Genomic DNA, 18,560 nt, shown 5'->3' with positions numbered 1-18,560 from the left:
CACTAGCACCTGCGCTTGTCAATGTACGTGTGCTGCTGCCGTTCCTGTGATGCCTGCTGCGATCTTGCGGGCACTGGAGCACACGAGACATTCTTCCTCTCCTAATTTCTTGTCTGTTCCGATTCACTCAGTGCCCTTCACTCATTGCAACGTTTGTATCCGGCAGACAAAATTGTCCAGACCATCCAGGATGCCCTCCTCCGACTACAGCGACTGGGGAAGGTTGTAGCTTTTTGCTGGGTTCCGGGGCATGTCGGCATTGCTGGGAATGAAAGGGCAGATCTCGCAGCCAAGGAGGTGTGTCTCGATCCACAAGTATCTCGGTGTGCTATCCCCTTGCACGCACTCACCTCGCTGTTGAGCTCATGGGTCATGCGTCGGTGGGAGGATGAGTGGCTGGAAGTGACTGACAATAAGCTCTGTATAGTCAAGCCCACAACGCGTGTGTGGTGTACTTCCTTTCAGCCCCATCGACGGGACGAGGTTCTCCTCACTCGGCTTCGAATAGGCCACAGCCCTATGACGCATGGCTTCCTTCTCCGGCGAGAGGACCCTCCAATGTGTGGTGCTTGTGGCGTCCAGGTCACTGTGCGCCACGTTTTATTGGATTGCATTTTATTTTCTGACCAGCGGGTCGCGGCTGACTTGCCAGCGGACCTGCCATCTCTTTTAGGCAACACTCGGATGAATGTGGTTAAAGTTTTAAAGTTCTGTGCCCTGTCAAATGTTTTTACAAAGATTTTAGGGAGAGGATTTTAATTTGCTCACTGTGTGACAAGCTCGCCCATATTTTATGTAAGTGGCCAGCTAATAACAATTTCCTCTGCCATTTTTGTTGCTAAGTTTCCCCTTTCCTTAGGTTTTACTTTCTTATGTAGTATTTTCCTTCTTTTCCTGCTTTCTTTGAGTGTGTGCTTTAGTTTTCTTAGGTCTGTCCACATTCGTTCCTTTTAATGTGTGTCAGGGCGCTGATGACCTCGATGTTGAGCGCCCATAAGCCCCAACACACCACCACCACATCCAAACCTTCCAGGAATTTCTGACTTCCAGCCTTGCCTCTCAATCCTTCATAAAAAACCTTAATCCTACTCCCAACATCACCACTGCTGAAGCCCAAGTTATCCGTCATCTGAAGGCTGACGGTTCCATTGTCATTCTTCTGGCGGACAAGGATTCCACGACCGTGGTACTTGATCGTCGGGAGTATGTGGCTGAGGGACTGCGTCAGCTTTCAGATAACACCACATACAAAGTTTGCCAAGGTAATCCCATTCCTGATGTCCAGGCGGAGCTTCAAGGAATCCTCAGAACCTTAGGCCCCCTACAAAACCTTTCACCTGACTCCATCAACCTCCTGACCCCACCAACACCCCGCACCCCTACCTTCTACCTAAAATTCACAAACACAATCATCCCGGCCGCCCCATTGTAGCTGGTTACCAAGCCCCCACAGAACGTATCTCTGCCTACGTAGATCAACCCATTACATGCAGTCTCCCATCCTTCATCAAAGACACCAACCACTTTCTCGAACGCCTGGAATCCCTACCCAGTCTGTTACCCCCGGAAACCATCCTTGTAACCATTGATGACACTTCCTTATACACAAATATTCCGCACGTCCAGGGCCTCGCTGTGATGGAGCACTTCCTTTCACGCCGATCACCTGCCACCCTACCTAAAACCTCTTTCCTCATTACCTTAGCCAGCTTCATCCTGACCCACAACTTCTTCACTTTTGAAGGCCAGACATACCAACAATTAAAGGGAACAGCTATGGGTACCAGGATGGCCCCCTCGTACGCCAACCTATTCATGGGTCGCTTAGAGGAAGCCTTCTTGGTTACCCAGGCCTGCCAACCCAAAGTTTGGTGCAGATTTATTGATGACATCTTCATGATCTGGACTCACAGTGAAGAAGAACTCCAGAATTTCCTCTCCAACCTCAACTCCTTTGGTTCCATCAGATTCACCTGGTCCTACTCCAAATCCCATGCCACTTTCCTTGATGTTGACCTCCACCTGTCTAATGGCCAACTTCACACGTCCGTCAACATCAAACCCACCAACAAGCAACAGTACCTCCATTATGACAGCTGCTACACATTCCACATCAAACGGTCCCTTCCCTACAGCCTAGGTCTTCGTGGCAAACGAATCTGCTCCAGTCCGGAATCCCTGAACCATTACACCAACAACCTGAAAACAGCTTTCGCATCCCGAAACTACCCTCCCGACCTGGTACAGAAGCAAATAACCAGAGCCACTTCCTTATCCCTTCAAGCCCAGAACCTCCCACAGAAGAACCCCAAAAGTGCCCCACTTGTGACAGGATACTTTCCGGGACTGGATCAGACTCTGAATGTGGCTCTCCAGCAGGGATACGACTTCCTCAAATCCTGCCCTGAAATGAGATCCATCCTTCATGAAATCCTCCCCACTCCACCAAGAGTGTCTTTCCGCCGTCCACCTAACCTTCGTAACCTCTTAGTTCATCCCAATGAAATCCCCAAACAACCTTCCCTACCCTCTGGCTCCTACCCTTGTAACCGCCCCCGGTGTAAAACCTGTCCCATGCACCCTCCCACCACCACCTACTCCAGTCCTGTAACCCGGAAGATGTACACGATCAAAGGCAGAGCCACGTGTGAAAGCACCCACGTGATTTACCAACTGACCTGCCTACACTGTGAAGCTTTCTATGTGGGAATGACCAGCAACAAACTGTCCATTCGCATGAATGGACACAGGCAGACAGTGTTTGTTGGTAATGAGGATCACCCTGTGGCTAAACATGCCTTGGTGTACGGCCAGCTCATGTTGGCACAGTGTTACACCGTCCGGGTTATCTGGATACTTCCCACTAACACCATCTTGTCAGAACTCCGGAGATGGGAACCTGCACTTCAGTATATCCTCTCTTCTCGTTATCCGCCAGGCCTCAACCTCCGCTAATTTCAAGTTGCCGCCACCCATACCTCACCTGCCTTTCAACAAAATTTTTGCCTCTTTACTTCCGCCTCGACTGACATCTCTGCCCAAACTCTTTGCCTTTACAAATGTCTGCTTGTGTCTGTGTATGTGCGGATGGATATGTGTGTGTGTGTGCGCGCGCGAGTGTATACCTGTCCTTTTTTCCCCCCTAAGGTAAGTCTTTCCGCTCCCGGGATTGGAATGACTCCTTACCCTCTCCCTTAAAACCCACATCCTTTCATCTTTCCCTCTCCTTCCCTCTTCGCAACAAACTGTTGCCTCATCAGGAAAGAGGGAAGGAGAGGGAAAGACGAAAGGATGTGGGTTTTAAGGGAGAGGGTAAGGAGTCATTCCAGTCCCGGGAGCTGAAAGACTTACCTTAGGGGGAAAAAGGGACGGGTATACACTCGCGCACACACACACACACACACACACACACACACACACACACACACACATACACACATATATCCATCCACACATATACAGCTGTATATGTGTGGATGGATATATATGTGTGTGTGTGCGAGTGTATACCCGTCCCTTTTTCCCCCTAAGGTAAGTCTTTCAGCTCCCGGGACTGGAATGACTCCTTACCCTCTCCCTTAAAACCCACATCCTTTCGTCTTTCCCTCTCCTTCCCTCTTTCCTGATGAGGCAACAGTTTGTTGCGAAAGCTTGAATTTTGTGTGTATGTTTGTGTTCGTTTGTGTGTCTGTCGACCTGCCAGCACTTTCATTTGGTAAGTCACATTATATATATACATTTATGTCGATGTATAATTGGTTTGTTTTGTAAATATTATTTGTATTTTTACGCTGGGTCTGGACTAAGGAAAACTATGCTATCAAACGATTACATCGATAGGTCGTGTGGAGAAGCAAAGTGTTTAGGATCTTTGGCAGTGTGAACTCGGCCGCGTGGAGCGCGGGCAGAGCAGTCTGGCTGGAGTAGTGCAGTTGAGCAGGTGTGTTGTGTGACGCTCCCGTGAGTTGCCGCGCTTTCGGGGTTTGGCAGCATGTAATTGCACTCGACTTGCTATGATAGTTTTTGACACGGTGTCGCGGATGGGAAGCATTAGCTGGCGCACATCAAGAGCCCGTTTCGCCTCGTGACAGTGTCGAGAATAAGGCGCGCCAACATCCAGCTTCTGCAACAGTGATGGCCGACAATGAGTGACTGTCGCCACCGCCTCGACCGATGACCTCAAACCTTCAATCAACCAACAAGGAACACTGGAAGCACGTAAAGTTTTAGAACTGTATGGCAGACCTCAGCTTTTAAAATTGTTGCATCACAAAATTACAGCAACTTAGCATGAACCTTTGTTGCTCATTGTCCCAATTGCATTACCAAGCAGGGTCCCTTCCTTTTCCGAAATGAACCCGAGTGTCGTTGAAATTCAGACGCCAGCATTAAAGTAATATCATTCCATTTCACTGCTTTAATTTCAAAGTTCAGTTAAGGTATTCATAGCTGGCTACAATATTTAGATTACACAAGCACAAATTAAGAGTGCGAGTTTTGTTAGCATATTTCAGCTTACCTGTGACTGCAGCTCAGCTTGGTACGTACTAAATGTTACTATTGTTAACTGTCCAAAATCATTTAATTCAAGTTCAAAGTTAAATCTCTTATTTTTAAATTGCGTAGATTCAAGTAGCTTTTGAAATGACTGTTGAGGTAGACCAAGACTAACCTTATTTTACTGAATTTCGTAGTGCTTCAGAAACAAATCTCACTATTAAATTCAGTCACTAAATTAACTTTCAATTTTCCAGTTTTATTAATTCTTTTGCTAAATTAAGTCCGAGTGTAGCGAAATTTATTACTTCTGACAAACTTTCAGTTTTCACACAACACGTGTCAACTTTCAGTTGCCACGCTTTTAGTACTAATTATATGTGCAATAACCTTTCTTTTTCAGTTATTATAGTAGTTGTCCATAGGACTGGCGACCGTAATTTTCCACAAATCCCAAATATCTAATTAGCGCGAATTAATTGTTGATGTGACGACCGCACATTTACTTTCTTTATTAATTTTACCCGTTTCTCAAAATTAATTTCCACCAATTTCATTTGCATTTTTCCTTTCATTTAGATGTAACCCTTTCCTTCCTCTTTACCGACAGATTAACTTCGGTGACGATTGCTTTTCCCAAATTCCCATTAGGTACACGCGATTTAATTTTTCACTGTCATTAAGGTCGATAAGTGAGGGGGAGGTTACAAGATGGACCGTCAGTGTCCACGGAGTGTAAATGTGCGGTATGGGATAGTGAGCCATCAGTTCATAGAACTGCTTTTCATAGACTGAGAACTGAATGCAAGCATGTATTGCAGCCTCTGCCTCCTAACAGACTGTCTTCCACAGATGCTGAAAGACATTCCTCTGCAGACTAGAAGGAACCTGTGGTACCAATGTTATGGCTGTCCACCCCATAGTGCACCAAGTACTACAGCATGTTTTCATGAATTGTTTCCAAATCGTTGGATCAACGCAGAGGATCTATATCTTGGCCAGCCCGTTTCCTGGATTTGATGCCTGTATACTTTTCTCTGTGGCGAAAGCTGAAAGATGCTGTCTACAAGGACGTATCAATTACAGCCAATGATATACAATGACGCATTATTGCAGTCTGCTCAGACATCTCTGCTGAAATGCTAGCACAAGTGCAGTAGTCATTCCATACCAAACTCTGAGCGCATATTGCTACTTCCGGTGGTCATTTTGAACTTAACCTGTGATGGTCAATTGTCTCGTTACTGGTCACAATCGATAGAACTAGTGTATGCATTAGTGTTGTTAGTGTTTGCTACCACAGATATTGTGCAAGTGTCAGTGTGGAAACTTTTCAAAATACAGTATCTTGTAAACAGCTCACACTAGAATCCTGCAACAAACACCACTGATATTCTAATTTACACTACTTTTAGTTTGTAACTGTCAAGAAACATTGTCCCACAAGAAAAAAAAGAAAAAAAAACTTCTGTCTGCACAAAAAATACATTTTCTAAGTATTATTACAATCTGCCGACTGGCTAACAATATGAGCCACTGACTACCAATTTATTCTGTGAAAACCACACATCAATAGCACTTTCCATTTCCGCAATATCTGCGGTGCAAATTTGAAGTGTTCACCCTGTATCTAATGTTTGTAGTGAACAAACTTCTTTTCTGAGAGCAGAGAAAATGGAATTTGATTGTATAAATGCTTTGAGATCAATTTTCACATAAATTTATTTATCTGCAAAAAATTATTTCTTAATAGACTTTGTAGTCTGCTATCGTAAGACTTTTCTTTCTCTTCTTTGAAACTGAAGTTATAGTGACTGATGTGTCAAATAACATACTAGCAGAAGAATAGATATACAACAACACACAAAAACTTGAAGGCCTGCTGTTCTTTCAATTAAGTAGCAGTAAAAGACAAGGAAGAGAGGTGCCATGTACTGTTCATTGCTCTACCGCATGGCAAGGCAGACAATATGGACCACTGATCCTTTTATAACGATACTAAGCGAAGATGGATGGTTGGTTTGTTTGGGGTATACAGGGGCCAAACTACACGATCATCAGTCCCTTTTTCCTGATGCAAGAAAGGCTCAAGGTACAAAACACTCAACACCACACCTAAAAAGAAAACGAACTGAATGAACAAAAAATGGGGAAAACATACACCACAAGGAAAAGTAGAAAAAGGTATTAAAACCATAGAGCAGATGGTCTGGGCTGGCTGATCACAATAATAAAAAGAGGATGAGCCAACCACTCTGCAACAAATTAAAATATCCACCCCAAAAAGACAAGGCGGGATGAATGCATGTAGGGAAAAGACGACAACCAAGACAAACAAATGCAAAGAAAGTGTGACTGATTTAAAATGGAGGGAGGGTGGCGACCTGAGAAGGCTGATTTAAAATGGAGGGAGGGTGGCGACCTGAGAAGGCTAAGTGTTCACCATTAGATGGTACGATAAAAAAACACTCATGATTAAAACATAAAACTAAATCTGCTGTTGAGACATTGTCGCCCAACACCGAAGGTAGGATGTTGGGAAGGTTGAAAGTCCGCCACCAAGTGGCTAAAAGTGGGCAGTCCAACAAAATGTGGACGACAGTCATATGAGAACCACAGTGACCCCAAGGTGGGTCCTCGTGATGGAGGAGGTAGCCATGTGTTAGCCACGTGTGGCCAATGGGGAGCCGGCAGAGAACCACACAGTCCCTGCGAGAGGCCTGCATGGATGTCTTTCACACATTCATTGTCTCCTTAAGGGCATGCAGTTTGTTGTGCGTACTGAGATTATGCCACCCCATCTCCCAAAGCTGAAAAACCTTGTGGCATACTAATGATCGCAGGTCAGTTACAGGGATGCCGATCTCCAGAAGCGGTTTCCATGTAGCCTGTTTGGACAGCCTGTCGGCAAGTTCATTTCCTGAGATTCCGATGCGACCTGGGGTACACACAAACACCATGGAACGACTGGATTGTTCCAGGGCATAGATGGAATCCTGGATGGTCGCTACCGAAGGTTGGCAAGGGTATCACTGGTCGATAGCTAGTAGGCTGCTCAAGGAGTCAGTACAGGAAAGAAACAACTCACCAGGCAACAAGCAGATGCGCTCAAGAGCATGAGAAATGGCCGCCAGCTCTTCAGTGAAAACACTGCAGCCATCTGGCAAGGAGTCCTGTTCAATATGTCCTCCATGAACATATATGAAGCCAACGTGACCATCAGACATCGAGCCGTCAGTGTAAACCACTTCATGGTCCCGGTACATGTCAAGAATCGAGAGGAAGTGACAGCGGAGAGCTGCGGAGTTAACTAAGTCCTTAGGACCATGTGAAAGGTCCAGGCAAAGCTTCTGCCTAGTGTACACCACGGAGGTGTACGTGAATGGACCTCGAGTGTAGGTGGTAAAGGCAAAGACTTCACTTCAGACAGAAGAGATCGGATGCGAACCGCAATCTTAAGCCCTGACCTGGGCCTCTGATGCGTTAGATGAACTGCCGTGGATGGGAAAAGGAGATGGTAATTCGGATATGCAGGAGAACTATGAACATGTGCAATGTAACTGGCGAGCAGTTGTGCACGCCCAACCTTCAATGGATGGACTTCGCCCTCCACCAGGATGCTGGTCACCGTACTTGTCCCAAAAGCTCCTTTTGCCAGTCAAATGCCACAATGGTGCACTGGGTCGAGTAAACGAACGCTGAGGGCACCACCGAACCATAAACCAGACTCCCATAGTCAAGGTGGGATTGAACAAGGGCTCTGTAGAGCTGCAGCAGCGTAGACCGATCTGCACCCTAGTAGATGTTGCTCAGGCAGCGGAGGGCATTGAGGTGCTACCAGCACTTCACCTTCAGCTGATGAATATGAGGAAGCCACGTCAATCGGGCATCCACCTAGATTATATGGACTCCCTAAGGTCCATAAAGAGGCTGTCCCGTTGAGGCCTATTGTTTCTAATATTGGTGCTACAACGTATCGTGTAGCTAAACATCTTGCTAGTTTGTTGAGCCCACTAGTAGGTAGGTGTGAACACCACATTAAGAACTCTGCAGATTTCTTACATCGATTGCAGGGATTGCGTTTGAATGACTCTGATGTTCTAGTCAGTTTTGATGTGGTTTTTCTTTTCACTTGCGTTCCTCTCTCTGATTCATTGCAGCTAATAGAGGTTAGGTTTGGTGTCAAGTTAACAAATTTGTTTCAACATGTGCCGACTTCCACTTTCTTTTTATTCAATGGTCAGTGCTACGAACAGACTGATGGAGTTGCTATGGGAAGCCCGTTGTCATCTATTGTGGCCAATTTGTTTATGGAGGACTTTGAGGAAGGGGCATTGGGGTCAGCAGCCTTGAAACCTGCGTGTTTTTTTTAGATATGTAGACAATACTCCTGTCGAAATATCGGCGGTGGTCGACGACGTTACTCGGCAGCAAACCCTTAAGTTATTTGAGCATTCTATACGCAATCTCCTTCACACATCAGCTATACTTTCCCACAATTATCCCCATAAACCAAAGTCGATTATTCATCTTTCCTACAAACAACCTTATGTGCTTGTTTCATTTCATATCACTTTGCAAGGTACAAAGCTACGCCTAGATATGTAGTTGATGTGACTGTGTCAAGCAGCACACCACTAAAATTGTATTTGAACATTACAGGATTGTTTATATTGACAGCAAGCTGACATTTTCCCTGGGGCAGTCCTTGTCTCTGATCAACGCCTGCCGTCCAGGACAATGACCGAGTTCAATTACTTAAGGAATCTTCAAGCCACTTACATGTATGGGAACTCATTCAGTGAGCTCCGATCTATGTCAACAGTCTGCAGTGAGGAATTTGGAATCTACCAGTTGCCCTTCCTTCTTGGTTTGCTGGATATCTTGTGAAGAACAGACAAGCTGAGTTCTGCATGAGTGATTCTTTTTAAATCCATGCTGATTTGTGGACAAAATCTTTTTTGTCTCCAGAAAATATATCGGATTGGCTCGAGCTGGCGGAGATGGTGGTCATATTTGCATGAGGTATGCTTGTTTCTGCGACTGTGTGTGTGTGTGTGTGTGTGTGTGTGTGTGTGTGTGTGTGTGTGTGTGTGTGTGTGTTTTCTTTTCTGAAGACAGCTTCGGCCAAAAGCTAAATTTGTAACAGTGCTTTCAATGTGCCTGCCCAAAATTCAACACATCATCTTTACTGTTAGTAGTAATTTATCCCTTTCATAATATTGTTGATATTCCAATCTAGTTTTTCCATTGTTTGAAAATGTATTATATTTGAACTTAAAATAAGCCCAAGGATTCTGCATGAAGCCAATGTTGAGAATAGTCGTATGTAATTTTGCGAGTCCATCCTTTTACTCTTCTTATATGCAGGAGTAATCTATGCTTTTTCCAGTCACTTCGGACTTTGTGCTGGACTAAATAATTGTCATACATGCACTAAGAGGCCAGAAGTCCATTCCTTTGCTCTTCTAAATTGCAGGAGTAATCTACGCTTTTTCCAGTCACTTTGAACTTTGTGCTAGACCAAATATTTGTGAGATACAAGCTAAGGGGCCAATGCAAGAGAGTACACTCTGTAAAAACAAAGTGAGATTCCATCCAGACCTGGTGACTTTTCTCTGAACTCTTTCAGTTGCTTCTCAATGCCAAGGATACCTCTTTGTACGTCCTTCATATGGAAGTCTGTGCATCAGTCAAACTATAGTATGTCTGTATGATCCTCTTGTGTGAATTTTTTTTTAAGTGAAATTTGAGACTTCGCTTTTCCTTTCACTGTCTTCTACTGCCACAACAGAGTGGTCAGCAAGTGACTGTATAGAAGCCTTTGGCCTGCTTAGTGATTTTTATAGGACCATAATTTTCCCAGATTCTTGGCAAGATCTTTTGCTATGGTAAAATAGTTGAAACTTTTGTTATCTTTTTACAGACACACAAATTTTTACTAACTTTTGCCTGTCAACAAAGAACCAACAGTGCAACAATATCTGCTTTCTCAGCATTTTGTGAATTTTCTTGTTAAACTTCAATACTTCTGTGCCTCCTCTCTCCAATCAAAGGCTTCTCCGGAGTCACTGAAAACAGCAGAAGTCATTCCTGTGCACAAGAAGGGAGGAGGGGGATGGGATATGACAAGAACAACTATAGGCCAACTGCCATTTCATCTAGCATATCAAAAGTTCTGGAGAAAATGATGTACAAAAACCTTATTTCATTTATAGAAAAGAATGATATATTATTTCAGCAAGGTGTGAATGTTTTAATAGTACATTAACTCTTTGGATAATGTACGATTAACAACACTGATAGTTTTAGATTTGTCAAAAGCATTTGACATGGTCAAGTTTGAAAAATTGCTTACTAATATTGAACACTATGGCACATGAGGCCTTTCAGACATATCGATTATTCCTGGACAATCATAAACAAGTGATCTCACCAAGGTGCAGTGATCATAAGTGCAAAGCAGTCACTGAAGCACTGAGAAATATGCTACAATCAAATATGTTATACCTTAAGGCTACATTTTGGGGAAACCTGCTGTTTCTACTCTATACTAATGACCTGAATGTAAATACTGATGCATACAAAACTGTCTTATTTGCTGATGATATGACAGTTCTACTAAAATGTGAGAACAGGAAGGAATGGAATCAGTCGATAAATTGTCCCATAAAGCATTTTTTATGTTGGGCAGACCATAACTAGTTAATTTTTGGAACCAATAAGACTGCCACAATGAACTTTCATACCAAACAAAATAAGAATCCACACAAACAAAATGTCTTCTTTAAAGATGGTGAAGTGTAAGGTAGCGCTGTAACAAAATTCCTTAGTGTTTCACTGCAAGACAATTTGAAATGGATTAAACATACGGAGGTCACTAACTGTGAGCCAAGTCAAAGGCGTTATGATATAAAAGCATAAAAGTCATACACCAATATGGAAACTTCGTGCTTACTTTGTTTATATCCAGTCACACCTCAACCTTGGAGTAACATTCTGGGAAACACTCCTCCAGCACTCAATACATTTAAATTTCAGAGGAAGGCCATTAGAATACAAATTGGAAGTACAATAAGTAAATCATGTGAACCCTTATATAAGAGAAACTACTTTATACAAAAATGTCAGAAGTGCCCATTCCATGTGGCAATGGAAATTTGTGGCAAATGCAATTTGAAAATAAAAGCTATCCAGGGCACAAAGTTCTTTAAACAATCCTTACAGACGTATTTACGGGATACTTTCCACCAAGTGAATGAATACATGTGTTTATAAATTGTTCAACATCACACAGTTACTTGTTTTTCACATGTACTAACTAAGTTTATCTAATGTATACAATTTTTGTCTTCAAAATTACATACAATTCTATTTGTGCACAAAAACAATATACATGGCTATTCCAGTACTTGTAACAAAACATGCTATCATAGGTAGAAGAGCAAATAAATAAGCAACTAAGACCCATAGCCCAAATAAAGAAATGTGTACATATGATTTTATATCATAATCTACAAATGTGTTGTTATATATTGTTTATACTAATGTAGCCACTGTGTTTTATGGCACTTTTATGTTTCACAGCTGCTGACTGACATGTTTTGGCACAATATCTGTGCAGAATTTGATGCATATTTTCATTTATTAACTGTTTAAGGCAAATATTTTTTGAAACTTCCTGGCAGATTACAACTCTGTGGTGGACTGGGACACCTGTGTCTTTCGCAGGCTAGTGCTCCACCAGCTGAGAAACCCAAGTACAACTCCCAACCCATCCTCAGAGATTCACTTCCACCAGTACCTCATCTTGCACCTTCCAAAATTCACAGAAGTTTTCCAGAGAAACTCGCAGGAAGTTTTATATCAGTGCACACTCCACTGCAAAGTGAAAAATTCATTCTGGAAGCAACCCCTGGCTGTTGCTATGCCATGTCTCCACAATATCCAGGAATGCTTGTCCAGCAAGTTCCACAGGAGAACTTTTGTGAAGTCTGGAATGTATGATATGAGGTACTGGTGGAAGTAAAACTGTGAGAAAGGGTAATGAGTCATGCATAGGTAGCTAAGTTGGTAGAGCACCTGACTGCAAATGGCAAAGGTCCTGTGTTAGAGTCTTAATCTGGCACACACTGTTGCAGAATGAAAACTTCATTCTATTAACATTTTTTGTCATTTCAAGTAACCTACCTTCAGGTAAAACAAATACTGTGCAAATAACATTTTGTTGTCATCAGTCAATATCTTTGTTGAAACACATTAAAACATTTATGGATTTCAATAAATCAGCAGACAAAGGGTCAAAGTACATCCTGAAGCTCAGTAAATGAACCTTCACATTACATGATTTCAGGGAGTGGGGAGGAGGGGGAGAGGGGGAGGGGTGGGCAGATGGCACATGAAGTTATCTACAGTAACAAAGATTCTCATAATCCCCATTTAAGAGAAGTAGCAACATCAAATGAACCTTCCATTCACATTTTCCCCAATCCCAATGTCACAAACTGAAACACACACTTCAAAACACAGCAATAAACTGAATTAAATATACACTAACTACAATAAATAGAGTACAGAATTATTCACAAACTAAGTTTAATGCATGAAGTTTACGACAGAACATACCTTGGTGTCAGAGGGCTAACATTATTGCATAGAATACTGCCTCTAAACCGTGACTGCTTCCCTCTTGAGTTTGAAAGTGCTCCTATACCAGACAGAGCTGAGCACAAAGTGTTATGTACCAACGGACTGTCATCTGGTGTAAATACCTTAACACTCGTCAACGCAGTATTAAAGCAGTTGGAATTTTGTACAGGAGTGCTAAAATATTAAATTTTAAATTACCAGACTAATAAACTTATCACTGCATTTTGTTCTAAAATATTAAAGAAACATTCAGAAAGAAAACATACAAAACAATGGTAAAAATAAAATCTGACAGGTGCCACAATGAATTTCTGAGGGAAAAATATAAAATACATGGGATACAAGGCAATTATTATGACACAACCTGTTTTATTTTACTTTACTTAGAAAATATTTTCTATTACACTCTACAGCTTTCGAAAATGCACAGAAAGCAATTTTCACCCTAGTTTTTTGGAACATTGTTTAAGCTTTCATCCATTTTTCATTTTTGGGAGCAAAGCCAAGTCAATAGGCGACACCATAACTGCAGGGAGAGAGCTGCTTACTGCATCTAGAATGTTGTTACTATTACATAATTATCTAAGGGTTTTTACCACAGTCCAGTGAGTTTAAGCACTTTGCAATCTGAGGCAGCAAGTACCGTCCCACACACTATTCATGACTGTTCTTTGAGTTTCCATTTCTGACTGATAAAAGCAGTCACTATTTTCTCATTGACATACTCTTGATTTCATGTAGTGAGATGCAATAGTTCTTAAACTTATTATAAGCGCTTCTTTGCACTTAAAGGTGCTATGCAGTACCTGCTCTACTGTCAAGCTGTACTATAACCACAAAGAAAAATCCTTTGTCACTTTAATTTATACTGTAACATGGTGATGACTGCAGGGAAAAAGGGGGGGGGGGGGGAGAGGGAGGAGGAAACAGGTACAGGATTTCATACACATAGTGGAATAACCTCACATATCCATTCTGCAGTAGGTTTTGTACTGTAGAAATATTCTTTTCCCATGCTGATGGAGATCAGAAGTGTACTTGATGATTAAATTATCCCTTTGAAACTGAACCATCTGAACATTAAGGATCGATGTGTAGAGTCTTCTTTGAAAATTAGAATTTTTTTAAACCATTAACATTAAGCTCTAAGTCACCTACTTTTTATTATTTTGAAAGAAATTTTTAATCCCGAGTATACTTGGGCAACTAAAAACAGACTTAGAAAAAGTAAAACCTCACTTATATCCATTTCAGCACTGATAGTTAAGTGTCTGCCCACTCAAAAGCATCCATACCTAAATTTGTAGCATTGCTATTGTGTTTTAGTTTGGTGGTTGGTACTAAATATTGTCTTTCCTGTGTGTAGTTTTGGATACTTGATGAAATACACATTTTCAGCCTCTGTCCTGTATATCATTTGGACAATGCTTCCAAAAGTGGGTGTCTATAATGATCCTGAATTTGACATTGAATTTAGAGGCTAAGAAAGTGATGTTACTTCAATGGGGACTGAAAGTCATGCAAGTTCGTCAGATGACTGGCAAGCGCTTCCCCAGTGCTACTAAATGAGTATGTCTACTGTGGTCCAGCCAGATCCTCCAACATTTCTGTTGAAGAAATCACTGATGTATATTGTTTGACTTTATATCTACACAGAAGATTCTTTACCCAAACACCACTGCACGATTAACTCGGGATTTTATTAAAGATGATCTTCAAACATTTGTAACTCATTATTTTGAGCTTAAGCGGTGACCTCAGTCCAAGGAAAACCACACTACAGAACTACTCACTGATCCTCTTTCCACCGAGGCAATTTCTCTCAAGACTAAATGATATAAAACTATGAAAAAGTCTGGTAAGAACATGACTGATGGCTACAGTGTCAGTCTGAACATATGCATAATCACTTCATGTTTTGTCCATTTGAAGACTCATTCACAGAACTTCAACATCATCTGCACAGGAGAAACTAACAGAATCATAACATAATTAGGAAAGGTGGTGAAGAGAGGAATAATGATTAATTACAAGACAAGCAAAAATACACACAAAAATTGGATAAGTATATGTGCAAACTTTTCGTAAAATAAAACTCTGCAGCTAAATGGATTTATTTATGATGTAAGAAGGCAAAGACAAGATGAACTCAAAGTTAGCAGAGAGATATCCCTGACAATTTCTTTTTTCAAGCAGTTTTCTTTAATACATCTATAAGCTGTGCACCTTACATGAAGAAGCTCGACACTAATGTGTTTCCCTTACAATTTTAATGGACATCTGCTATAGGTTCACATCTTTTCATAATAATGCACGAAACTGCCAAATTCTCCTTCCATAGAAATTGTGTGCTTGCTACCTATACAAGCTTCAGAACGTGTACCATTAGTTTACTTTTCAAGTTTGTTAATTTACAAAATTCGCCCCTGAAAATATCTTCCTACTTCGCACGTAGAAAAATACATCATCTTGCAAGTAGTAATTGTTTAACTTTTGGAATTTGTGGGTGACCTACATCTGTTAAGATGAAAACTAGATACACAAGTTAACCTGGATTCCACCAGTGTGATGAAAACAGCAGAGGGGATGAAATGCAGAGCAAGTGCCACGTTATATAAGTATCACTGCACAGGAGGCAACACTGATGTACTACATTAGGAAGTTTAAAAAAAATTGGAACTGTCAAATTTACATCCGCCAGTTTCTAATGACATGCAACAATAAGTTGGCAAAATTCGAAAATGTGGAATGGAACATGGCTATTAACTACCAGTTCATTGAGATAAGATATATACCACTGTAGAGTGGGTCAGCAGTTCAGAAGCAAAACACAAAATTAAAAGCGAGAATACTGAAAAACTTCCCTAGGCACTTTTTTTTTTTACTTTTTTATATTTTTACTTACACACACACAGTGTAATTTGTATATTTTACCATGTACGCTGTCTCAACTTTCAAGAGTTAATTAATACAAATGAGAATTTTAAGGTAGCCATTTTTATACCCAGGAAAGTTGGTCACTAGGTGTTTTGAGAACTGGGTTTTAGTCCATTACAACACTCCTCAGAAAAGTCACTCTATAGAAGTTTTCAAAATAACATATTAGTACACATTTCAACAGTGTGAGACACTTTACAGAACGGAGCTCACCACAGGTCAGTCGCTCTTGTCCTGACGTCTGGGTAACATGCCGTTCCGTTTTAGCCTTTCCAAACTTAGCCATGTCGCCTTTTAATGGAGGAATTAATAGTTCTGAAGCTACAAACAGTCATTTACTTTTATAACTTTCTATTAACAGCACTCTTTATTTCACCTCCAGAAGTTAGGTACTGGCCAGCAATTCATAGTAATTTATAAATACATTAAGCCATGAAATGTTAAAACTAATTTTACAACAGGAAAATTATCGACATTTATGTTAATCTTTATGGAAGATGTTAAATTCCACAATGGGAAACTATATAAGTTAGCATAAAATCAAACACTGGACAATATAAAGAAGTCACAATTATAGTTACCTGTTTACTGTATTTTGTTGCACCTCATTCGGGGTGGTGTTGGAATTATTAGAGGAAAGAGTGTTTCCACCAAATGATGTACCAAAGCCATATTCACAAGTGGTACGATGACTACTGCCAGTACACATAATAAAACTGTCCAGATTTGAAACCTGAAATGTTCTTAGGGGATCTGGTTTCTCCCCACAATTACACAGTTCCTCAAAAGAATGCCAAAGGAATGGATTGAGTTTTAGAGCCCGTCGCAAAGCCTCTGCAGCTTTGGAGCCTCGTTCTGTTTGTAAACATATTTTTGCAAGGATCTGGAGAGCAAAACAAGAGTGTTCCCCAAATTCTGATATTATTTCTTCAAGATTTCTGGATCTAGATGGATCTCCGCCTGTTAGAATAGATTCTGCTTCAGACAGCCTATGGAGAGAAAACACAAAACACATTCAACTATTCTTATCCTAGAATATATAACAGTAATAAATATACCACACACAAAAACACAAAATAAAATAAATTACCATGATAAACACTGGAATAAAATAGGCAACCACTCGCCATACAGGGACTGTTCTTGGTACTTAGGTACCACTATTTGTATTACAACAATTACAATTACCATATGGGTCTTATAAAGAGATTTACTTTATAGTTAAATCTGAGGAACCTTTAATGGATACACGTATTGCAACTAGTTTAGTAATACATACACTTTGCTCTGTAGCCCCAGCAACAGATGTGCAAAAAAGCCAATGAATTTCCAGGCATTTGAAAGATGCAAGATTTCTGCACAAAACATATACCACAAGATTCCTTGTTTTGGAATTCAGATGGTATACTGTGATAATCACAGCTAAAAAAAAAAAATACTTACTTTATCTAAGATTAAACCAGCAGAGCCTTTATTGGTGTCTGCATGTATCAAATATGATCATAACTTTAGTGTGTGTGTGTGTGTGAGAGAGAGAGAGAGAGAGAGAGAGAGAGAGAGACTTATTGTATGACATCAGAAGCCTTTAATTATGATCCAATTAAACAACTTTTCCTAACATTTTAGTCTGCCTTGAAAACCAAACTATGCAACTGTTGAGGACCTTTTCACACAGGAGATGAGGCTTCTTGATATAGTTAGCCACTTCCTGTGGCCAGTCTTCAGTGCACAGACCCAAAGTCCCAATCATAGATGAACTGTCACCTGTCTGTTATGTTACAGAACTATTCAGTAACAAAATGTTTCCCTTTGAAAAAATAGTAGTGGACACTGCAGATGTCATTATGAAGAAATGCAAAATAAAGAAAAGAACTTCTCATTATTCTCTCTTCACAAACTTTACTTAAAAAAAAAAAAAACCAAGCCAAATTTCCAGTGACCTGTTTTGTTTGACCACGAAAGATATGAATCCTTTTGGTGAAAGAGCTTTACCTTTAAAAAATAAAGGTCAACTGCTGCCTGTCTAGAGTAAGACGCCTTACAGAATTTACATTTGACTTATTGTTGAGTAAGGTAGGCTATTCCAGTTTGAGTGCCTGCTCATGGGCAGCCAGCTGTCCATCAACACAGATGGACTGGGATACACCCAAGCAGCTGATGCAGGGACAGTCAGGCAGCCAGGCCATAGTCTATGCAATCATACTCTACTGGGGAAAGCCGATGGACAGGGGTGGTCAAGTGGTTTGCACAAGTGCGGGACGCGTGCAATAGGGCTGCCTCACAGATAGCCTGCACCCGCTCCCAAGCGAGCCAAGGGGTGCCCTTGCCCCCGGAGGAGGGACTGGAACAGCCTGCAATAAGGGCTGGATTTTTCACAGACCTATCAACATATCACTCCTGTTTGCAGAAGACTTAATATGGTGGTCTGTGCTTCAAAATGATGTTTTCACTCAAGACTGAATAAAATTTAAGACATA

The 18,560-nt window shown here is 41.3% G+C and overlaps 1 protein-coding gene across 1 annotated transcript in view; it reads right to left on the bottom strand.

Annotated features, from left to right (window-relative positions):
- Positions 1-18,560, bottom strand: part of LOC126175066 (cell division cycle protein 27 homolog) — a 215,934-nt gene that overhangs the window by 154,268 nt on the left and 43,106 nt on the right. Inside the window, exons 4-5 of the mRNA XM_049921590.1 lie at positions 16,665-17,072; positions 13,123-13,320 (exon numbers count right to left, since the gene is read on the bottom strand). Of these exons, the coding sequence (XP_049777547.1) occupies positions 13,123-13,320; positions 16,665-17,072 (606 nt within the window). The remainder of the gene's footprint in view (positions 1-13,122; positions 13,321-16,664; positions 17,073-18,560) is intronic.

This window comes from Schistocerca cancellata, chromosome 3 (assembly GCF_023864275.1).
Source record: "Schistocerca cancellata isolate TAMUIC-IGC-003103 chromosome 3, iqSchCanc2.1, whole genome shotgun sequence".
In the NCBI taxonomy this organism is placed as follows: domain Eukaryota; kingdom Metazoa; phylum Arthropoda; class Insecta; order Orthoptera; family Acrididae; genus Schistocerca; species Schistocerca cancellata.
This window is presented reverse-complemented; position numbering and strand designations above follow the sequence as displayed.